The sequence below is a fragment of the Taudactylus pleione genome, unplaced genomic scaffold (genome assembly GCF_031769625.1).
Source record: "Taudactylus pleione unplaced genomic scaffold, aTauple2 ptg000166l, whole genome shotgun sequence".
Lineage (NCBI taxonomy): Eukaryota > Metazoa > Chordata > Amphibia > Anura > Myobatrachidae > Taudactylus > Taudactylus pleione.
In genome coordinates, this window is record NW_028284568.1 from 588,409 (window position 1) to 609,661 (window position 21,253).

Here is a 21,253-nt window from a genome sequence, read left to right on the forward strand (position 1 = left end):
TCTGATGGCACATTATATACTGTATATACACTGTCACAGGTCACCCATACTGAGGACTGTGTGCAGGAAGTATGTAATATATAATACACAGCTAATCTGATGGCACATTATATACTGTATATACACTGTCACAGGTCACCCATACTGAGGACTGTGTGCAGGAAGTATGTAGTATATAATACACAGCTAATCTGATGGCACATTATACACTGTATATACACAGTCACAGGTCACCCATACTGAGGAGAGTGCTCAGGAAGTATGTAATACATAATACACTAATCTGATGGCACATTATACACTGTCACAGGTCACCCATTCTGAGGACTGTGTGCAGGAAGTATGTAGTATATAATACACAGCTAATCTGATAGCACATTATACACTGTATATACACAGTCACAGGTCACCCATACTGAGGACTGTGTGCAAGAAGTATGTAGTATATAATACACAGCTAATCTGATGGCACATTATATACTGTATACTGTCACAGGTCACCCATACTGAGGACTGTGTGCAGGAAGTATGTAGTATATAATACACAGCTAATCTGATAGCACATTATATACTGTATACTGTCACAGGTCACCCATACTGAGGACTGTGTGCAGGAAGTATGTAGTATATAATACACAGCTAATCTGATGGCACATTATACACTGTATATACACAGTCACAGGTCACCCATACTGAGGACTGTGTGCAAGAAGTATGTAGTATATAATACACAGCTAATCTGATGGCACATTATATACTGTATATACACTGTCACAGGTCACCCATACTGAGGACTGTGTGCAGGAAGTATGTAGTATATAATACACAGCTAATCTGATGGCACATTATATACTGTATATACACTGTCACAGGTCACCCATACTGAGGACTGTGTGCAGGAAGTATGTAGTATATAATACACTGCTAATCTGATGGCACATTATATACAGTATATACACTGTCACAGTTACCCATACTGAGGACTGCGTGCAGGAAGTATGTAGTATATAATACACTGCTAATCTGATGGCACATTATATACTGTATATACACTGTCAGAGGACACCCATACTGAGGACTGCGTGCAGGAAGTATGTAGTATATAATACACTGCTAATCTGATGGCACATTATATACTGTATATACACTGTCACAGGTCACTCATACTGAGGACTGTGTGCAGGAAGTATGTAATATATAATACACAGCTAATCTGATGGCACATTATATACTGTCACAGGTCACCCATACTGAGGACTGTGTGCAGGAAGTATGTAGTATATAATACACAGCTAATCTGATGGCACATTATATACTGTATACACTGTCACAGGTCACCCATACTGAGGACTGTGTGCAGGAAGTATGTAGTATATAATACACAGCTAATCTGATAGTACATTATATACTGTATACTGTCACAGGTCACCCATACTGAGGACTGTGTGCAGGAAGTATGTAGTATATAATACACAGCTAATCTGATGGCACATTATATACTGTATATACACTGTCACAGGTCACCCATACTGAGGACTGTGTGCAGGAAGTATGTAGTATATAATACACAGCTAATCTGATGGCACATTATACACTGTATATACACAGTCACAGGTCACCCATACTGAGGAGAGTGCTCAGGAAGTATGTAATACATAATACACTAATCTGATGGCACATTATACACTGTCACAGGTCACCCATTCTGAGGACTGTGTGCAGGAAGTATGTAGTATATAATACACAGCTAATCTGATAGCACATTATACACTGTATATACACAGTCACAGGTCACCCATACTGAGGACTGTGTGCAAGAAGTATGTAGTATATAATACACAGCTAATCTGATGGCACATTATATACTGTATACTGTCACAGGTCACCCATACTGAGGACTGTGTGCAGGAAGTATGTAGTATATAATACAAAGCTAATCTGATAGCACATTATATACTGTATACTGTCACAGGTCACCCATACTGAGGACTGTGTGCAGGAAGTATGTAGTATATAATACACAGCTAATCTGATGGCACATTATATACTGTATATACACTGTCACAGGTCACCCATACTGAGGACTGTGTGCAGGAAGTATGTAGTATATAATACACAGCTAATCTGATGGCACATTATACACTGTATATACACAGTCACAGGTCACCCATACTGAGGACTGTGTGCAGGAAGTATGTAGTATATAATACACAGCTAATTTGATGGCACATTATATACTGTATACACTGTCACAGGTCACCCATACTGAGGACTGTGTGCAGGAAGTATGTAGTATATAATACACAGCTAATCTGATAGCACATTATATACTGTATACTGTCACAGGTCACCCATACTGAGGACTGTGTGCAGGAAGTATGTAGTATATAATACACAGCTAATCTGATGGCACATTATATACTGTATATACACTGTCACAGGTCACCCATACTGAGGACTGTGTGCAGGAAGTATGTAGTATATAATACACAGCTAATCTGATGGCACATTATACACTGTATATACACAGTCACAGGTCACCCATACTGAGGAGAGTGCTCAGGAAGTATGTAATACATAATACACTAATCTGATGGCACATTATACACTGTCACAGGTCACCCATTCTGAGGACTGTGTGCAGGAAGTATGTAGTATATAATACACAGCTAATCTGATGGCACATTATACACTGTATATACACAGTCACAGGTCACCCATACTGAGGACTGTGTGCAAGAAGTATGTAGTATATAATACACAGCTAATCTGATGGCACATTATATACTGTATATACACTGTCACAGGTCACCCATACTGAGGACTGTGTGCAGGAAGTATGTAATATATAATACACAGCTAATCTGATGGCACATTATATACTGTATATACACTGTCACAGGTCACCCATACTGAGGACTGTGTGCAGGAAGTATGTAGTATATAATACACAGCTAATCTGATGGCACATTATACACTGTATATACACAGTCACAGGTCACCCATACTGAGGAGAGTGCTCAGGAAGTATGTAATACATAATACACTAATCTGATGGCACATTATACACTGTCACAGGTCACCCATTCTGAGGACTGTGTGCAGGAAGTATGTAGTATATAATACACAGCTAATCTGATAGCACATTATACACTGTATATACACAGTCACAGGTCACCCATACTGAGGACTGTGTGCAAGAAGTATGTAGTATATAATACACAGCTAATCTGATGGCACATTATATACTGTATACTGTCACAGGTCACCCATACTGAGGACTGTGTGCAGGAAGTATGTAGTATATAATACACAGCTAATCTGATAGCACATTATATACTGTATACTGTCACAGGTCACCCATACTGAGGACTGTGTGCAGGAAGTATGTAGTATATAATACACAGCTAATCTGATGGCACATTATATACTGTATATACACCGTCACAGGTCACCCATACTGAGGACTGTGTGCAGGAAGTATGTAGTATATAATACACAGCTAATCTGATGGCACATTATACACTGTATATACACAGTCACAGGTCACCCATACTGAGGAGAGTGCTCAGGAAGTATGTAATACATAATACACTAATCTGATGGCACATTATACACTGTCACAGGTCACCCATTCTGAGGACTGTGTGCAGGAAGTATGTAGTATATAATACACAGCTAATCTGATAGCACATTATACACTGTATATACACAGTCACAGGTCACCCATACTGAGGACTGTGTGCAAGAAGTATGTAGTATATAATACACAGCTAATCTGATGGCACATTATATACTGTATACTGTCACAGGTCACCCATACTGAGGACTGTGTGCAGGAAGTATGTAGTATATAATACAAAGCTAATCTGATAGCACATTATATACTGTATACTGTCACAGGTCACCCATACTGAGGACTGTGTGCAGGAAGTATGTAGTATATAATACACAGCTAATCTGATGGCACATTATATACTGTATATACACTGTCACAGGTCACCCATACTGAGGACTGTGTGCAGGAAGTATGTAGTATATAATACACAGCTAATCTGATGGCACATTATACACTGTATATACACAGTCACAGGTCACCCATACTGAGGACTGTGTGCAGGAAGTATGTAGTATATAATACACAGCTAATTTGATGGCACATTATATACTGTATACACTGTCACAGGTCACCCATACTGAGGACTGTGTGCAGGAAGTATGTAGTATATAATACACAGCTAATCTGATAGCACATTATATACTGTATACTGTCACAGGTCACCCATACTGAGGACTGTGTGCAGGAAGTATGTAGTATATAATACACAGCTAATCTGATGGCACATTATATACTGTATATACACTGTCACAGGTCACCCATACTGAGGACTGTGTGCAGGAAGTATGTAGTATATAATACACAGCTAATCTGATGGCACATTATACACTGTATATACACAGTCACAGGTCACCCATACTGAGGAGAGTGCTCAGGAAGTATGTAATACATAATACACTAATCTGATGGCACATTATACACTGTCACAGGTCACCCATTCTGAGGACTGTGTGCAGGAAGTATGTAGTATATAATACACAGCTAATCTGATGGCACATTATACACTGTATATACACAGTCACAGGTCACCCATACTGAGGACTGTGTGCAAGAAGTATGTAGTATATAATACACAGCTAATCTGATGGCACATTATATACTGTATATACACTGTCACAGGTCACCCATACTGAGGACTGTGTGCAGGAAGTATGTAATATATAATACACAGCTAATCTGATGGCACATTATATACTGTATATACACTGTCACAGGTCACCCATACTGAGGACTGTGTGCAGGAAGTATGTAGTATATAATACACAGCTAATCTGATGGCACATTATACACTGTATATACACAGTCACAGGTCACCCATACTGAGGAGAGTGCTCAGGAAGTATGTAATACATAATACACTAATCTGATGGCACATTATACACTGTCACAGGTCACCCATTCTGAGGACTGTGTGCAGGAAGTATGTAGTATATAATACACAGCTAATCTGATAGCACATTATACACTGTATATACACAGTCACAGGTCACCCATACTGAGGACTGTGTGCAAGAAGTATGTAGTATATAATACACAGCTAATCTGATGGCACATTATATACTGTATACTGTCACAGGTCACCCATACTGAGGACTGTGTGCAGGAAGTATGTAGTATATAATACACAGCTAATCTGATAGCACATTATATACTGTATACTGTCACAGGTCACCCATACTGAGGACTGTGTGCAGGAAGTATGTAGTATATAATACACAGCTAATCTGATGGCACATTATATACTGTATATACACCGTCACAGGTCACCCATACTGAGGACTGTGTGCAGGAAGTATGTAGTATATAATACACAGCTAATCTGATGGCACATTATACACTGTATATACACAGTCACAGGTCACCCATACTGAGGAGAGTGCTCAGGAAGTATGTAATACATAATACACTAATCTGATGGCACATTATACACTGTCACAGGTCACCCATTCTGAGGACTGTGTGCAGGAAGTATGTAGTATATAATACACAGCTAATCTGATAGCACATTATACACTGTATATACACAGTCACAGGTCACCCATACTGAGGACTGTGCGCAGGAAGTATGTAGTATATAATACACAGCTAATCTGATGGCACATTATATACTGTATACACTGTCACAGGTCACCCATACTGAGGACTGTGTGCAGGAAGTATGTAGTATATAATACACAGCTAATCTGATAGCACATTATATACTGTATACTGTCACAGGTCACCCATACTGAGGACTGTGTGCAGGAAGTATGTAGTATATAATACACAGCTAATCTGATGGCACATTATACACTGTATATACACAGTCACAGGTCACCCATACTGAGGACTGTGTGCAGGAAGTATGTAGTATATAATACACAGCTAATTTGATGGCACATTATATACTGTATACACTGTCACAGGTCACCCATACTGAGGACTGTGTGCAGGAAGTATGTAGTATATAATACACAGCTAATCTGATGGCACATTATACACTGTATATACACAGTCACAGGTCACCCATACTGAGGAGAGTGCTCAGGAAGTATGTAATACATAATACACTAATCTGATGGCACATTATACACTGTCACAGGTCACCCATTCTGAGGACTGTGTGCAGGAAGTATGTAGTATATAATACACAGCTAATCTGATGGCACATTATACACTGTATATACACAGTCACAGGTCACCCATACTGAGGACTGTGTGCAAGAAGTATGTAGTATATAATACACAGCTAATCTGATGGCACATTATATACTGTATATACACTGTCACAGGTCACCCATACTGAGGACTGTGTGCAGGAAGTATGTAATATATAATACACAGCTAATCTGATGGCATATTATATACTGTATATACACTGTCACAGGTCACCCATACTGAGGACTGTGTGCAGGAAGTATGTAGTATATAATACACAGCTAATCTGATGGCACATTATATACTGTATATACACAGTCACAGGTCACCCATACTGAGGACTGTGTGCAGGAAGTATGTAGTATATAATACACTGCTAATCTGATGGCACATTATATACAGTATATACACTGTCACAGTTACCCATACTGAGGACTGCGTGCAGGAAGTATGTAGTATATAATACACTGCTAATCTGATGGCACATTATATACTGTATATACACTGTCACAGGTCACTCATACTGAGGACTGCGTGCAGGAAGTATGTAGTATATAATACACTGCTAATCTGATGGCACATTATATACTGTCACAGGTCACTCATACTGAGGACAGTGCACAGGAAGTATGTAATATATAATACACTAATCTGATGGCACATTATACACTGTCACAGGTCACCCATACTGAGGACTGTGTGCAGGAAGTATGTAGTATATAATACACAGCTAATCTGATGGCACATTATATACCGTATATACACTGTCACAGGTCACCCATACTGAGGACTGTGCGCAGGAAGTATGTAGTATATAATACACAGCTAATCTGATGGCACATTATATACTGTATATACACTGTCACAGGTCACCCATACTGAGGACAGTGCTCAGGAAGTATGTAATACATAATACACTAATCTGATGGCACATTATACACTGTCACAGGTCACCCATACTGAGGACTGTGTGCAGGAAGTATGTAGTATATAATACACAGCTAATCTGATGGCACATTATATACTGTATACACTGTCACAGGTCACCCATACTGAGGACTGTGTGCAGGAAGTATGTAGTATATAATACACAGCTAATCTGATGGCACATTATATACCGTATATACACTGTCACAGGTCACCCATACTGAGGGCTGTGCGCAGGAAGTATGTAGTATATAATACACAGCTAATCTGATGGCACATTATACACTGTATACACTGTCACAGGTCACCCATACTGAGGACTGTGTGCAGGAAGTATGTAGTATATAATACACTGCTAATCTGATAGCACATTATATACTGTATATACACAGTCACAGGTCACCCATACTGGGGAGTGTGTGCAGGAAGTATGTAGTATATAATACACAGCTAATCTGATGGCACATTATATACTGTATATACACTGTCACAGGTCACCCATATTGAGGACTGCGTGCAGGAAGTATGTAGTATATAATACACAGCTAATCTGATGGCACATTATATACTGTATATACACTGTCACAGGTCACCCATACTGAGGACTGCGTGCAGGAAGTATGTAGTATATAATACACAGCTAATCTGATGGCACATTATACACTGTATATACACTGTCACAGGTCACCCATACTGAGGACTGTGTGCAGGAAGTATGTAGTATATAATACACAGCTAATCTGATGGCACATTATATACTGTATATACACTGTCACAGGTCACTCATACTGAGGATTGTGTGTAGGAAGTATGTAGTGTATAATTAGTGTTCACTCTGGCTCCGGCGGCAGGCAGGTTGCCGGAGCTAGAGAGGGTAGCGCCCGAAAAGGGGGCGTGGTCATGAAAAGGGGGCGTGTCTATAAGACGCGTCCCCTTTTCGTCATACTTGGGGGCGTGCCCGGCGCTTACGGACATGCCGGGCAGCCCCCAAGCGCTGCAGAAAGGGAGAATAGATGCCGGGCGCATGCGCCCGGCGTCTATTCTCCGGCGGTGACCGGGTCACCGCATGTTACTCCACCCGCGGGACACTGCGTCCCGCGGGTGAGAACGGCACCCGCAGGCTGTGAGGGCAGGGCGCTTTTTGCCCTCCTCCTGGAGGGCAGGGTGCTTTTTGCCCTCCAGAAGGAGGGCAAGGCGCCGCGCCCCGCTAAAACAGCCTAGCGGGAACGCTATATAATATACAGCTAATCTGAAGGCACATTATATACACTGTATATATACTGTCATAGGTCACCCATACTGACCTATGACAGTATATATACTGCAGGAAGTATGTAGTATATAATACACAGCTAATCTGATGGCACATTATACACTGTATATACACTGTCACAGTTACCCATACTGGGGAGTGTGTGCAGGAAGTATGTAGTATATAATACACTGATCAGATAGCACATTATACACTGTATATACACTGTCACAGGTCACCCATACTGGGGAGTGTGTGTAGGAAGTATGTAGTATATAATACACAGCTAATCTGATGGCACATTATACACTGTATATACACTGTCACAGGTCACCCATACTGAGGACTGTGTGCAGGAAGTATGTAGTATATAATACACAGCTAATCTGATGGCACATTATACACTGTATATACACTGTCACAGGTCACTCATACTGGGGAGTGTGTGCAGGAAGTATATAGTATATAATACACAGCTAATCTGATGGCACATTATATACTGTATACACTGTCACAGGTCACCCATACTGGGGAGTGTGTGCAGGAAGTATGTAGTATATAATACACAGCTAATCTGATGGCACATTATATACTGTATATACACTGTCACAGGTGACCCATACTGAGGACTGCGTGCAGGAAGTATGTAGTATATAATACACTGCTAATCTGATGGCACATTATATACTGTATACACTGTCACAGGTCACCCATACTGGGGAGTGTGTGCAGGAAGTATGTAGTGTATAATACACAGCTAATCTGATGGCACATTATATACTGTATACACTGTCACAGGTCACCCATACTGGGGAGTGTGTGCAGGAAGTATGTAGTATATAATACACAGCTAATCTGATGGCACATTATATACTGTATATACACTGTCACAGGTCACCCATACTGAGGACTGCGTGCAGGAAGTATGTAGTATATAATACACAGCTAATCTGATGGCACATTATACACTGTATATACACTGTCACAGGTCACCCATACTGAGGACTGTGTGCAGGAAGTATGTAGTATATAATACACAGCTAATCTGATGGCACATTATATACTGTATATACACTGTCACAGGTCACTCATACTGAGGATTGTGTGTAGGAAGTATGTAGTGTATAATTAGTGTTCACTCTGGCTCCGGCGGCAGGCAGGTTGCCGGAGCTAGAGAGGGTAGCGCCCGAAAAGGGGGCGTGGTCATGAAAAGGGGGCGTGTCTATAAGACGCGTCCCCTTTTCGTCATACTTGGGGGCGTGCCCGGCGCTTACGGACATGCCGGGCAGCCCCCAAGCGCTGCAGAAAGGGAGAATAGATGCCGGGCGCATGCGCCCGGCGTCTATTCTCCGGCGGTGACCGGGTCACCGCATGTTACTCCACCCGCGGGACACTGCGTCCCGCGGGTGAGAACGGCACCCGCAGGCTGTGAGGGCAGGGCGCTTTTTGCCCAGGGTGCTTTTTGCCCTCCAGAAGGAGGGCAAGGCGCCGCGCCCCGCTAAAACAGCCTAGCGGGAACGCTATATAATATACAGCTAATCTGAAGGCACATTATATACACTGTATATATACTGTCATAGGTCACCCATACTGACCTATGACAGTATATATACTGCAGGAAGTATGTAGTATATAATACACAGCTAATCTGATGGCACATTATACACTGTATATACACTGTCACAGTTACCCATACTGGGGAGTGTGTGCAGGAAGTATGTAGTATATAATACACTGATCAGATAGCACATTATACACTGTATATACACTGTCACAGGTCACCCATACTGGGGAGTGTGTGTAGGAAGTATGTAGTATATAATACACAGCTAATCTGATGGCACATTATACACTGTATATACACTGTCACAGGTCACTCATACTGGGGAGTGTGTGCAGGAAGTATATAGTATATAATACACAGCTAATCTGATGGCACATTATATACTGTATACACTGTCACAGGTCACCCATACTGGGGAGTGTGTGCAGGAAGTATGTAGTATATAATACACAGCTAATCTGATGGCACATTATATACTGTATATACACTGTCACAGGTCACCCATACTGAGGACTGCGTGCAGGAAGTATGTAGTATATAATACACTGCTAATCTGATGGCACATTATATACTGTATATACACTGTCACAGGTGACCCATACTGAGGACTGCGTGCAGGAAGTATGTAGTATATAATACACTGCTAATCTGATGGCACATTATATACTGTATACACTGTCACAGGTCACCCATACTGGGGAGTGTGTGCAGGAAGTATGTAGTGTATAATACACAGCTAATCTGATGGCACATTATATACACTGTATATACACTGTCACAGGTCACCCATACTGAGGACTGTGTGCAGGAAGTATGTAGTATATAATACACAGCTAATCTGATGGCACATTATACACTGTATATACACTGTCACAGGTGACCCATACTGAGGACTGTGTGCAGGAAGTATGTAGTATTTAATACACAGCTAATCTGATGGCACATTATATACTGTATACACTGTCACAGGTCACCCATACTGGGGAGTGTGTGCAGGAAGTATGTAGTATATAATACACAGCTAATCTGATGGCACATTATATACTGTATATACACTGTCACAGGTCACCCATACTGAGGACTGCGTGCAGGAAGTATGTAGTGTATAATACACAGCTAATCTGATGGCACATTATACACTGTATATACACTGTCACAGGTCACCCATACTGGGGAGTGTGTGTAGGAAGTATGTAGTATATAATTAGTGTTCACTCTAGCTCCGGCGGCAGGCAGGGTGCCGGAGTTAGAGAGGGCAACTTTGTGCGCGCGGGCGAAAAGGGGGCGTGGCCATAAAAGGGGGCATGTCTATAAGACGCGTCCCCTTTTTCATAATACTTGGGGGCGTGCCCGGCACTTACGGACATGCCGTGCAGCCCCCATATGCTGCAAATAGGGAGAATAGATGCCGGACGCATGCGCCCGGCGTCTATTCTCCGGCGGTGACCAGGTCACCGCACATTTCTCCACCCGCGGGACACTGCGTCCCGCGGGTGAAGACTGCACCCGCAGCCTGTGAGGGCAGGGTGCTTTTTGCCCTCCTTCTGGAGGGCAGGGTGCTTTTTGTCCTCCAGAAGGAGGGCAGGGTGCCGCACCCTGCTAAAACAGCCTAGCGGGAACGCTATATAATACACCGCTAATCTGATGGCACATTATATAGAAACATTACACAGGGGACAGAGGAGTGTGCAGGATTTATACAGACTGGAAGACATACAACTAAAAATATATACCCATGTCCCGGCACTCTATCATGTGGATACCCCCTTAGAATGCAGAGTATCTTTGTACTAGCGATGTGCAGGCTCGGATAGGTTCGAGTTTGCACGCCGAGTTCGAATTTTTCCCTCCAAAAAAAACGGAACTCAGAAAGAGGCAAAACGTCATCTTGCATGGACAAACATCATCATTCCTGGACAAAGTCCTATCCGAGCCTGCACATCCCTACTTTGTACAATGACCCTGACTCAGATTGGATGCTAATGCCGCCAGTGCTGCATGTAGGCAGACGCTAGGAGACGATATGCCACGAGAGACGTATTGAGCCGCCCACCGGCAGCTTTACATAATCAAACATCTGCGTTCAAAGAGGCAGCAGCAGCCTAGAGTATCTTAGCCCTGGGTAAGCCTATGCTTCCTCAGAATGGTCATGGGAACGGAGATGCTGGAGCCATATTTCTTGCATACGGATCACAGATGCAAGGTGTGACGCCCCCGAAAGTGTCTCGACACACGTGTTCTTTACAGCCAGTCTCCATTACCACCCCCAAATTCTCCGCTAATCACACTTCAAGTAAAAAGTTGCTGCGTACGACTATGATAATGAACCATGACGCGAGGGCTGTGTGACTTATACGCATGTGCGGTTTACTGAGAATCACTCAAACTCTGAATTAGAGCCTATATCCTGTGCATATATACATACACAGAGATGATAGGAGTCCATACTGAGGAGGGGTGTGGCGAGAGGTGAGTGTGTGCATGGAGAGGCCAGGGGAGTGAGTGCGGGGTGAGGTCAGGGGGAGTGAGTGTAGGGAGAAATGAGTGAGCAATGAGGTGGGTGAGTGCAGGAAGAGGTGAGGTGACTGCAGAATATGATGAGTTAGTGTAGAATGAGGTGAGAGCAGGATACAATGAGATAGTGTAAGGTGAAGTAAGGTGAGTGTAGGGTGAGTGCAGGATATGATGAGTGAGTGCAAAGTGAGGTGAGGAGTGCAGGGTGAGATGACAGAGTGTAGAGTGAGGTGAGTGCAGGGTGAGGTGAGTGCAGGATATGATTAGTGAATGCAGGATATGATTAGTGAGTGCAGGGTGAGGTGAGGAGGATGAGGAGTGCAGGATAAGATGAGAGTATAGGATGAGTTAGTGTAGGGTGAGGTGAGTGCAGGGTGAGGTGAGTGCAGGATATGATTAGTGAGTGCAGGATATGATGAGTGAGTGCAGGGTGAGGTGAGGAGGATGAGGAGTGCAGGGTGAGATGAGAGTATAGGATGAGTTAGTGTAGGGTGAGGTGAGTGCAGGGTGAGGTGAGTGCAGGATATGATTAGTGAGTGCAGAATGATGAGTGAGTGCAGGGTGAGGTGAGGAGGATGAGGAGTGCAGGGTGAGATGACAGAGTGTAGGATGAGTTTGTAGGGTGAGGTGAATGAATGTAGGATGAGTTAGTGAGGGTGAGGCGAGAGATGTAGGATGAGTTAGTGTAGGGTGAGATGAATGTAGGATGAGGTGAGTGCAGGGTGAGGCGAGAGATGTAGGATGAGTTAGTGTACGGTGAGATGAATGCAGGATGAGGTGAGTGCAGGGTGAGGCGAGAGATGTAGGATGAGTTAGTGCAGGGTGAGGTGAGATAGTGCAGGATGAAATAAATGAATGCTGGGTGAGGTGAGTGCAGAGGGTGGTTAAGTTAATGTAGGATGAGGTGAGTGCACTATATGATGAGTTAGTGCAGGGTGAGGTAAGTGAATGTAGGGTTAGTGCAGGGTGAGGCAAGTGCAGGATATGATGAATGAGTGCAGGATATGATGAGTGAGTGCAGGGTGAGGCGAGTAGGATGAGGAGTGCAGGGTGAGGTGAATGTAGGATATGATGAGTGAGTGCAGGGTGAGGTGAGTAGGATGAGAGTGCAGGGTGAGGTGAATGAATGTAGGATGAGTGTAGGGTGAGGTGAGTGAATGTAGGATGAGTGAGTGTAGGGTGAGGTGAGTGAATGTAGGTTGAGTGTAGGGTGAGGTGAGTGCAGGATATGGGTGAGTGGAGGATATGAGTAAGTGTAGGGTGAGGTGAGTGCAGGATATGGTGAGTAAGTGTAGGGTTAGGTGAGTGCAGGATATGATGAGTAAGTGTAGGGTGAGGTGAGTGCAGGATTTAATGAGTGAGTGCAGGATATGATTAGTAAGTGTAGGGTGAGGTGAGTGCAGGATATGAGTAAGTGTAGGCTTAGGTGAGTGATGGATATGATGAGTAAGTGTAGGGTTAGGTAAGTGCAGGATATGGTAAGTAAGTGTAGGGTGAGGTGGGTGCAGGATATGGTGAGTAAGTGTAGGGTGAGGTGAGTGCAGGATATGATGAGTAAGTGTAGGGTGAGGTGAGTGCAGGATATGATGAGTAAGTGTAGGGTGAGGTGAGTGCAGGATTTAATGAGTGAGTGCAGGATATGATGAGTAAGTGTAGAGTGAGGTGAGTGCAGGATATGAGTAAGTGTAGGCTTAGGTGAGTGATGGATATGATGAGTAAGTGTAGGGTTAGGTAAGTGCAGGATATGGTAAGTGTAGGGTTAGGTGAGTGCAGGATATGATGAGTAAGTGTAGGGTGAGGTGAGTGCAGGATTTAATGAGTGAGTGCAGGATATGATTAGTAAGTGTAGGGTGAGGTGAGTGCAGGATATGAGTAAGTGTAGGGTGAGGTGAGTGATGGATATGATGAGTAAGTGTAGGGTTAGGTAAGTGCAGGATATGGTAAGTAAGTGTAGGGTGAGGTGAGAGCAGGATATGATGAGTAAGTGTAGGGTGAGGTGGGTGCAGGATATGGTGAGTAAGTGTAGGGTGAGGTGAGTGCAGGATTTAATGAGTGAGTGCAGGATATGATGAGTAAGTGTAGGGTGAGGTGAGTGCAGGATATGAGTAAGTGTAGGCTTAGGTGAGTGATGGATATGATGAGTAAGTGTAGGGTTAGGTAAGTGCAGGATATGGTAAGTGTAGGGTGAGGTGAGTGCAGGATATGATGAGTAAGTGTAGGGTGAGGTGGGTGCAGGATATGATGAGTAAGTGTAGGGTGAGGTGAGTGCAGGATATGATGAGTAAGTGTAGGGTGAGGTGGGTGCAGGATATGATGAGTAAGTGTAGGGTGAGGTGGGTGCAGGATATGGTGAGTAAATGTAGGGTGAGGTGAGTGCAGGATATGATGAGTAAGTGTAGGGTGAGGTGAGTGCAGGATTTAATGAGTTATGGTGCATACACACGGTCAGATTTTCCTTCAGATTTGTACAACAACGATTTTAAAAATCGGTCATTTCTGAAAGAAAATCTGACATATCTGACATGTGAGCCTGCAACGATGAACGATGCACGTTCCCGATGGTCAGATAATATCTGACATCTGATGTGTTTGCAGTCAGGTTTGTCAGCTTTTCATTCATTTTAATACAGTCAAAAATCGTTCGTAGTTCATGAAATAGTTGGTAAAATCGTTCATCGTTTAACGATCATAGTTCGTCGTTCATCTGACAGATGTGACCGTGTGTATGCACCAATTTGTGCAGGGCGAGGTGAGTGAGTGCAGGATATGATGAGTTAGTGTAGGATATGATCAGTGTGTGCAGAGTGAGGTGAGTGTGTGCAGGGTGAGTCAGTGCAGAGTGAGGTGAGTTAGTGTAGTGTGAGGTGAGCGAGGCGAGTTAGAGCAGGGTGAGGTGAGTGTTAGTGCATCGTGGGGCGAGTCAGCGCAGGGTGGGGTGAGTGCAGGATAAGATGAGTTAGTGCAGGGTGAGGCGAATGAATGCAGGGTGAGGTGAGTGAGTACAGGATATGATGAGTTAATGTAGGGTGAGGTGAGTGAGTGCAGGGTGAGGTGAGTGAGTGCAGGATATGATGAGTTAGTGTACAGTGAGGAGAGTGAGTGCAGGTTATGGAGAGTGTAGTGTGAGGTGAGTGAGTGCAGGGTGAGGTGAGTTAGTGTAGTGTGAGGTGAGCGAGTGCAGAGTGAGGCGAGTTAGAGCAGGGTGAGGTGAGTGTTAGTGCATCGTGGGCGAGTCAGCGCAGGGTGGGGTGAGTGCAGGATAAGATGAGTTAGTGCAGGGTGAGGCGAATGAGTGCAGGGTGAGCTAGTGCAGGGTGAGGTGAGTTAGTGCAGGATATGATGAGTTAGTGTACAGTGAGGAGAGTGAGTGCAGGGTGAGGAGAGTGTACGGTGAGGTGAGTTAGTGTACGGTGAGGTGAGTGAGAGCAGGGTGAGGCGATTCAGAGCAGGGTGAGGCGAGTCAGAGCAGGGTGAGGCGAGGTGAGTCAGAGCAGGGTGAGGCGAGTGAGAGTGCAGGGTGAGGTGAGTCAGAGCAGGGTGAGGTAAGTGATTTAGTGCAGGGTGAGGTGAGTGAGTGCAGGGTGAGGTGAGTCAGAGCAGGGTGAGGTGAGGTAAGTGAGTCAGAGCAGGGTAAGGTAAGTGAGAGTGCAGGGTGAGGTGAGTGTAGGGTGAGGTGAGAGTGCAGGGTGAGGTGAGAGAGTGCAGGGTGAGGTGAGTGAGTTAGTGCAGGGTGAGGTAAGTGAGTTAGTGCAGGGTGAGGCAAGTGAGAGCAGGGTGAGGCGAATCAGAGCTGGGTGAGGCGAGTCAGAGTGCAAGGTGAGGTGAGTGAGTGCAGGGTGAGGTGAGTGAGTTAATGCAGGGTGAGGTGAGTGTAGGGTGAGGTGAGTGAGGTGAGTGCAGGGTGAGGTGAGTGCAGGGTAGGGTGAGGTGAGTCAGAGCAGGGTGAGGTAAGTGAGAGAGTGCAGGGTGAGGTAAGTGAATGCAGGGTGAGATGAGTGAGTTAATGTAGGGTGAGGTGAGTGAGGGCAGGGTGAGGTGAGTGAGGTGAGAGTGCAGGGTGAGGAGTGAGTGTAGGGTGAGGTGAGTGAGTGCAGGGTGAGGTGAGTGAGTGCAGGGTGGAGTGAGTGTAGAGTGAGGTGAGTCAGAGCAGGGTGAGGTAAGTGAGTTAGAGCAGGGTGAGGTGAGTGTTAGTGCATCGTGGGCGAGTCAGCGCAGGGTGGGGTGAGTGCAGGATAAGATGAGTTAGTGCAGGGTGAGGCGAATGAGTGCAGGGTGAGCTAGTGCAGGGTGAGGTGAGTTAGTGCAGGATATGATGAGTTAGTGTACAGTGAGGAGAGTGAGTGCAGGGTGAGGAGAGTGTACGGTGAGGTGAGTTAGTGTACGGTGAGGTGAGTGAGAGCAGGGTGAGGCGATTCAGAGCAGGGTGAGGCGAGTCAGAGCAGGGTGAGGCGAGGTGAGTCAGAGCAGGGTGAGGCGAGTGAGAGTGCAGGGTGAGGTGAGTCAGAGCAGGGTGAGGTAAGTGATTTAGTGCAGGGTGAGGTGAGTGAGTGCAGGGTGAGGTGAGTCAGAGCAGGGTGAGGTGAGGTAAGTGAGTCAGAGCAGGGTAAGGTAAGTGAGAGTGCAGGGTGAGGTGAGTGTAGGGTGAGGTGAGAGTGCAGGGTGAGGTGAGAGTGCAGGGTGAGGTGAGAGTGCAGGGTGAGGTGAGTGAGTTAGTGCAGGGTGAGGTAAGTGAGTTAGTGCAGGGTGAGGCAAGTGAGAGCAGGGTGAGGCGAATCAGAGCTGGGTGAGGCGAGTCAGAGTGCAAGGTGAGGTGAGTGAGTGCAGGGTGAGGTGAGTGAGTTAATGCAGGGTGAGGTGAGTGTAGGGTGAGGTGAGTGAGGTGAGTGCAGGGTGAGGTGAGTGCAGGGTAGGGTGAGGTGAGTCAGAGCAGGGTGAGGTAAGTGAGAGAGTGCAGGGTGAGGTAAGTGAATGCAGGGTGAGATGAGTGAGTTAATGTAGGGTGAGGTGAGTGAGGGCAGGGTGAGGTGAGTGAGGTGAGAGTGCAGGGTGAGGAGTGAGTGTAGGGTGAGGTGAGTGAGTGCAGGGTGAGGTGAGTGAGTGCAGGGTGGAGTGAGTGTAGAGTGAGGTGAGTCAGAGCAGGGTGAGGTAAGTGAGTTAGAGCAGGGTGAGGTGAGTGTTAGTGCATCGTGGGCGAGTCAGCGCAGGGTGGGGTGAGTGCAGGATAAGATGAGTTAGTGCAGGGTGAGGCGAATGAGTGCAGGGTGAGCTAGTGCAGGGTGAGGTGAGTTAGTGCAGGATATGATGAGTTAGTGTACAGTGAGGAGAGTGAGTGCAGGGTGAGGAGAGTGTACGGTGAGGTGAGTTAGTGTACGGTGAGGTGAGTGAGAGCAGGGTGAGGCGATTCAGAGCAGGGTGAGGCGAGTCAGAGCAGGGTGAGGCGAGGTGAGTCAGAGCAGGGTGAGGCGAGTGAGAGTGCAGGGTGAGGTGAGTCAGAGCAGGGTGAGGTAAGTGATTTAGTGCAGGGTGAGGTGAGTGAGTGCAGGGTGAGGTGAGTCAGAGCAGGGTGAGGTGAGGTAAGTGAGTCAGAGCAGGGTAAGGTAAGTGAGAGTGCAGGGTGAGGTGAGTGTAGGGTGAGGTGAGAGTGCAGGGTGAGGTGAGAGTGCAGGGTGAGGTGAGAGAGTGCAGGGTGAGGTGAGAGAGTGCAGGGTGAGGTGAGAGAGTTAGTGCAGGGTGAGGTAAGTGAGTTAGTGCAGGGTGAGGCAAGTGAGAGCAGGGTGAGGCGAATCAGAGCTGGGTGAGGCGAGTCAGAGTGCAAGGTGAGGTGAGTGAGTGCAGGGTGAGGTGAGTGAGTTAATGCAGGGTGAGGTGAGTGTAGGGTGAGGTGAGTGAGGTGAGTGCAGGGTGAGGTGAGTGCAGGGTAGGGTGAGGTGAGTCAGAGCAGGGTGAGGTAAGTGAGAGAGTGCAGGGTGAGGTAAGTGAATGCAGGGTGAGATGAGTGAGTTAATGTAGGGTGAGGTGAGTGAGGGCAGGGTGAGGTGAGTGAGGTGAGAGTGCAGGGTGAGGAGTGAGTGTAGGGTGAGGTGAGTGAGTGCAGGGTGAGGTGAGTGAGTGCAGGGTGGAGTGAGTGTAGAGTGAGGTGAGTCAGAGCAGGGTGAGGTAAGTGAGTTAGAGCAGGGTGAGGTGAGTGTTAGTGCATCGTGGGCGAGTCAGCGCAGGGTGGGGTGAGTGCAGGATAAGATGAGTTAGTGCAGGGTGAGGCGAATGAGTGCAGGGTGAGCTAGTGCAGGGTGAGGTGAGTTAGTGCAGGATATGATGAGTTAGTGTACAGTGAGGAGAGTGAGTGCAGGGTGAGGAGAGTGTACGGTGAGGTGAGTTAGTGTACGGTGAGGTGAGTGAGAGCAGGGTGAGGCGATTCAGAGCAGGGTGAGGCGAGTCAGAGCAGGGTGAGGCGAGGTGAGTCAGAGCAGGGTGAGGCGAGTGAGAGTGCAGGGTGAGGTGAGTCAGAGCAGGGTGAGGTAAGTGATTTAGTGCAGGGTGAGGTGAGTGAGTGCAGGGTGAGGTGAGTCAGAGCAGGGTGAGGTGAGGTAAGTGAGTCAGAGCAGGGTAAGGTAAGTGAGAGTGCAGGGTGAGGTGAGTGTAGGGTGAGGTGAGAGTGCAGGGTGAGGTGAGAGTGCAGGGTGAGGTGAGAGAGTGCAGGGTGAGGTGAGTGAGTTAGTGCAGGGTGAGGTAAGTGAGTTAGTGCAGGGTGAGGCAAGTGAGAGCAGGGTGAGGCGAATCAGAGCTGGGTGAGGCGAGTCAGAGTGCAAGGTGAGGTGAGTGAGTGCAGGGTGAGGTGAGTGAGTTAATGCAGGGTGAGGTGAGTGTAGGGTGAGGTGAGTGAGGTGAGTGCAGGGTGAGGTGAGTGCAGGGTAGGGTGAGGTGAGTCAGAGCAGGGTGAGGTAAGTGAGAGTGCAGGGTGAGGTAAGTGAATGCAGGGTGAGATGAGTGAGTTAATGTAGGGTGAGGTGAGTGAGGGCAGGGTGAGGTGAGTGAGGTGAGAGTGCAGGGTGAGGAGTGAGTGTAGGGTGAGGTGAGTGAGTGCAGGGTGAGGTGAGTGAGTGCAGGGTGGAGTGAGTGTAGAGTGAGGTGAGTCAGAGCAGGGTGAGGTAAGTGAGTTAGAGCAGGGTGAGGTGAGTGTTAGTGCATCGTGGGCGAGTCAGCGCAGGGTGGGGTGAGTGCAGGATAAGATGAGTTAGTGCAGGGTGAGGCGAATGAGTGCAGGGTGAGCTAGTGCAGGGTGAGGTGAGTTAGTGCAGGATATGATGAGTTAGTGTACAGTGAGGAGAGTGAGTGCAGGGTGAGGAGAGTGTACGGTGAGGTGAGTTAGTGTACGGTGAGGTGAGTGAGAGCAGGGTGAGGCGATTCAGAGCAGGGTGAGGCGAGTCAGAGCAGGGTGAGGCGAGGTGAGTCAGAGCAGGGTGAGGCGAGTGAGAGTGCAGGGTGAGGTGAGTCAGAGCAGGGTGAGGTAAGTGATTTAGTGCAGGGTGAGGTGAGTGAGTGCAGGGTGAGGTGAGTCAGAGCAGGGTGAGGTGAGGTAAGTGAGTCAGAGCAGGGTAAGGTAAGTGAGAGTGCAGGGTGAGGTGAGTGTAGGGTGAGGTGAGAGTGCAGGGTGAGGTGAGAGTGCAGGGTGAGGTGAGAGAGTGCAGGGTGAGGTGAGTGAGTTAGTGCAGGGTGAGGTAAGTGAGTTAGTGCAGGGTGAGGCAAGTGAGAGCAGGGTGAGGCGAATCAGAGCTGGGTGAGGCGAGTCAGAGTGCAAGGTGAGGTGAGTGAGTGCAGGGTGAGGTGAGTGAGTTAATGCAGGGTGAGGTGAGTGTAGGGTGAGGTGAGTGAGGTGAGTGCAGGGTGAGGTGAGTGCAGGGTAGGGTGAGGTGAGTCAGAGCAGGGTGAGGTAAGTGAGAGAGTGCAGGGTGAGGTAAGTGAATGCAGGGTGAGATGAGTGAGTTAATGTAGGGTGAGGTGAGTGAGGGCAGGGTGAGGTGAGTGAGGTGAGAGTGCAGGGTGAGGAGTGAGTGTAGGGTGAGGTGAGTGAGTGCAGGGTGAGGTGAGTGAGTGCAGGGTGGAGTGAGTGTAGAGTGAGGTGAGTCAGAGCAGGGTGAGGTAAGTGAGTTAGTGCAGGGTGAGGTGAGTTAGTGCAGGGTGAGGTGAGTGAGTCCCCCCCTGTCCCGGTGTCTGACAGCAGCTGACACTAACTCACTTCCCCGGAACTTCTGCCGTCCCAGTCCCCGGAGTGTGAGGCACGAAGCACCGAGAGTGGTGTCCGGTCCCTGCTGCCGCCCCCCTCCCGCTGCTCCCTGGCCGGACACTCACTTTCTCCTTCTTGTTTTTATTCGGCATGGCGGCGGCGGCAGCGGCGCTGTGAGGTGAGGCGGCTGCTCTGACCCCTCCCCGCCCGCCTCTCTGGCAGCTCTTCCCAGGCCGCTGCCGCAGCGCCTCACCTCCGGCCGCCCACCTCCCATTGGCCGGCGAAACTGACGTGCTGCTGACGTCGATACCGGAACGCCCCTCGCCATAATGCCTGACACGCCCACCTCCTCTATATCTGACATGCCCCCTTTCCTGGGCGCCGGTGATGGTGGAAGCAGCTGGGTGGTCATGGCGGGTGACAGCCCGGTGTCTCCGGGTATCGCGCGCTGGACGGAGGACCTGTTGTGATAGTGATCGCAGTGATGTGGGGGGACGATCACAGGTAGCCTCACCCTGC

At 47.0% G+C, this 21,253-nt stretch overlaps 1 protein-coding gene across 2 annotated transcripts in view; it reads right to left on the minus strand.

The window, feature by feature from the left end:
- The window catches only part of PPP2R5C (protein phosphatase 2 regulatory subunit B'gamma), a 165,358-nt gene extending 144,358 nt beyond the window's left edge, over positions 1 to 21,000 (minus strand). Inside the window, exon 1 of one of the 2 annotated variants that reach the window (XM_088475208.1) lies at positions 20,860 to 21,000. In XM_088475208.1, the coding sequence (XP_088331334.1) occupies positions 20,860 to 20,886 (27 nt within the window). In that variant the 5' untranslated portion in view covers positions 20,887 to 21,000. Of the gene's footprint in view, positions 1 to 20,746; positions 20,765 to 20,859 lie in introns of those variants that run through there. The other variant, XM_088475210.1, reaches the window with a different exon arrangement.
- Positions 21,001 to 21,253: the final 253 nt, after the last annotated feature.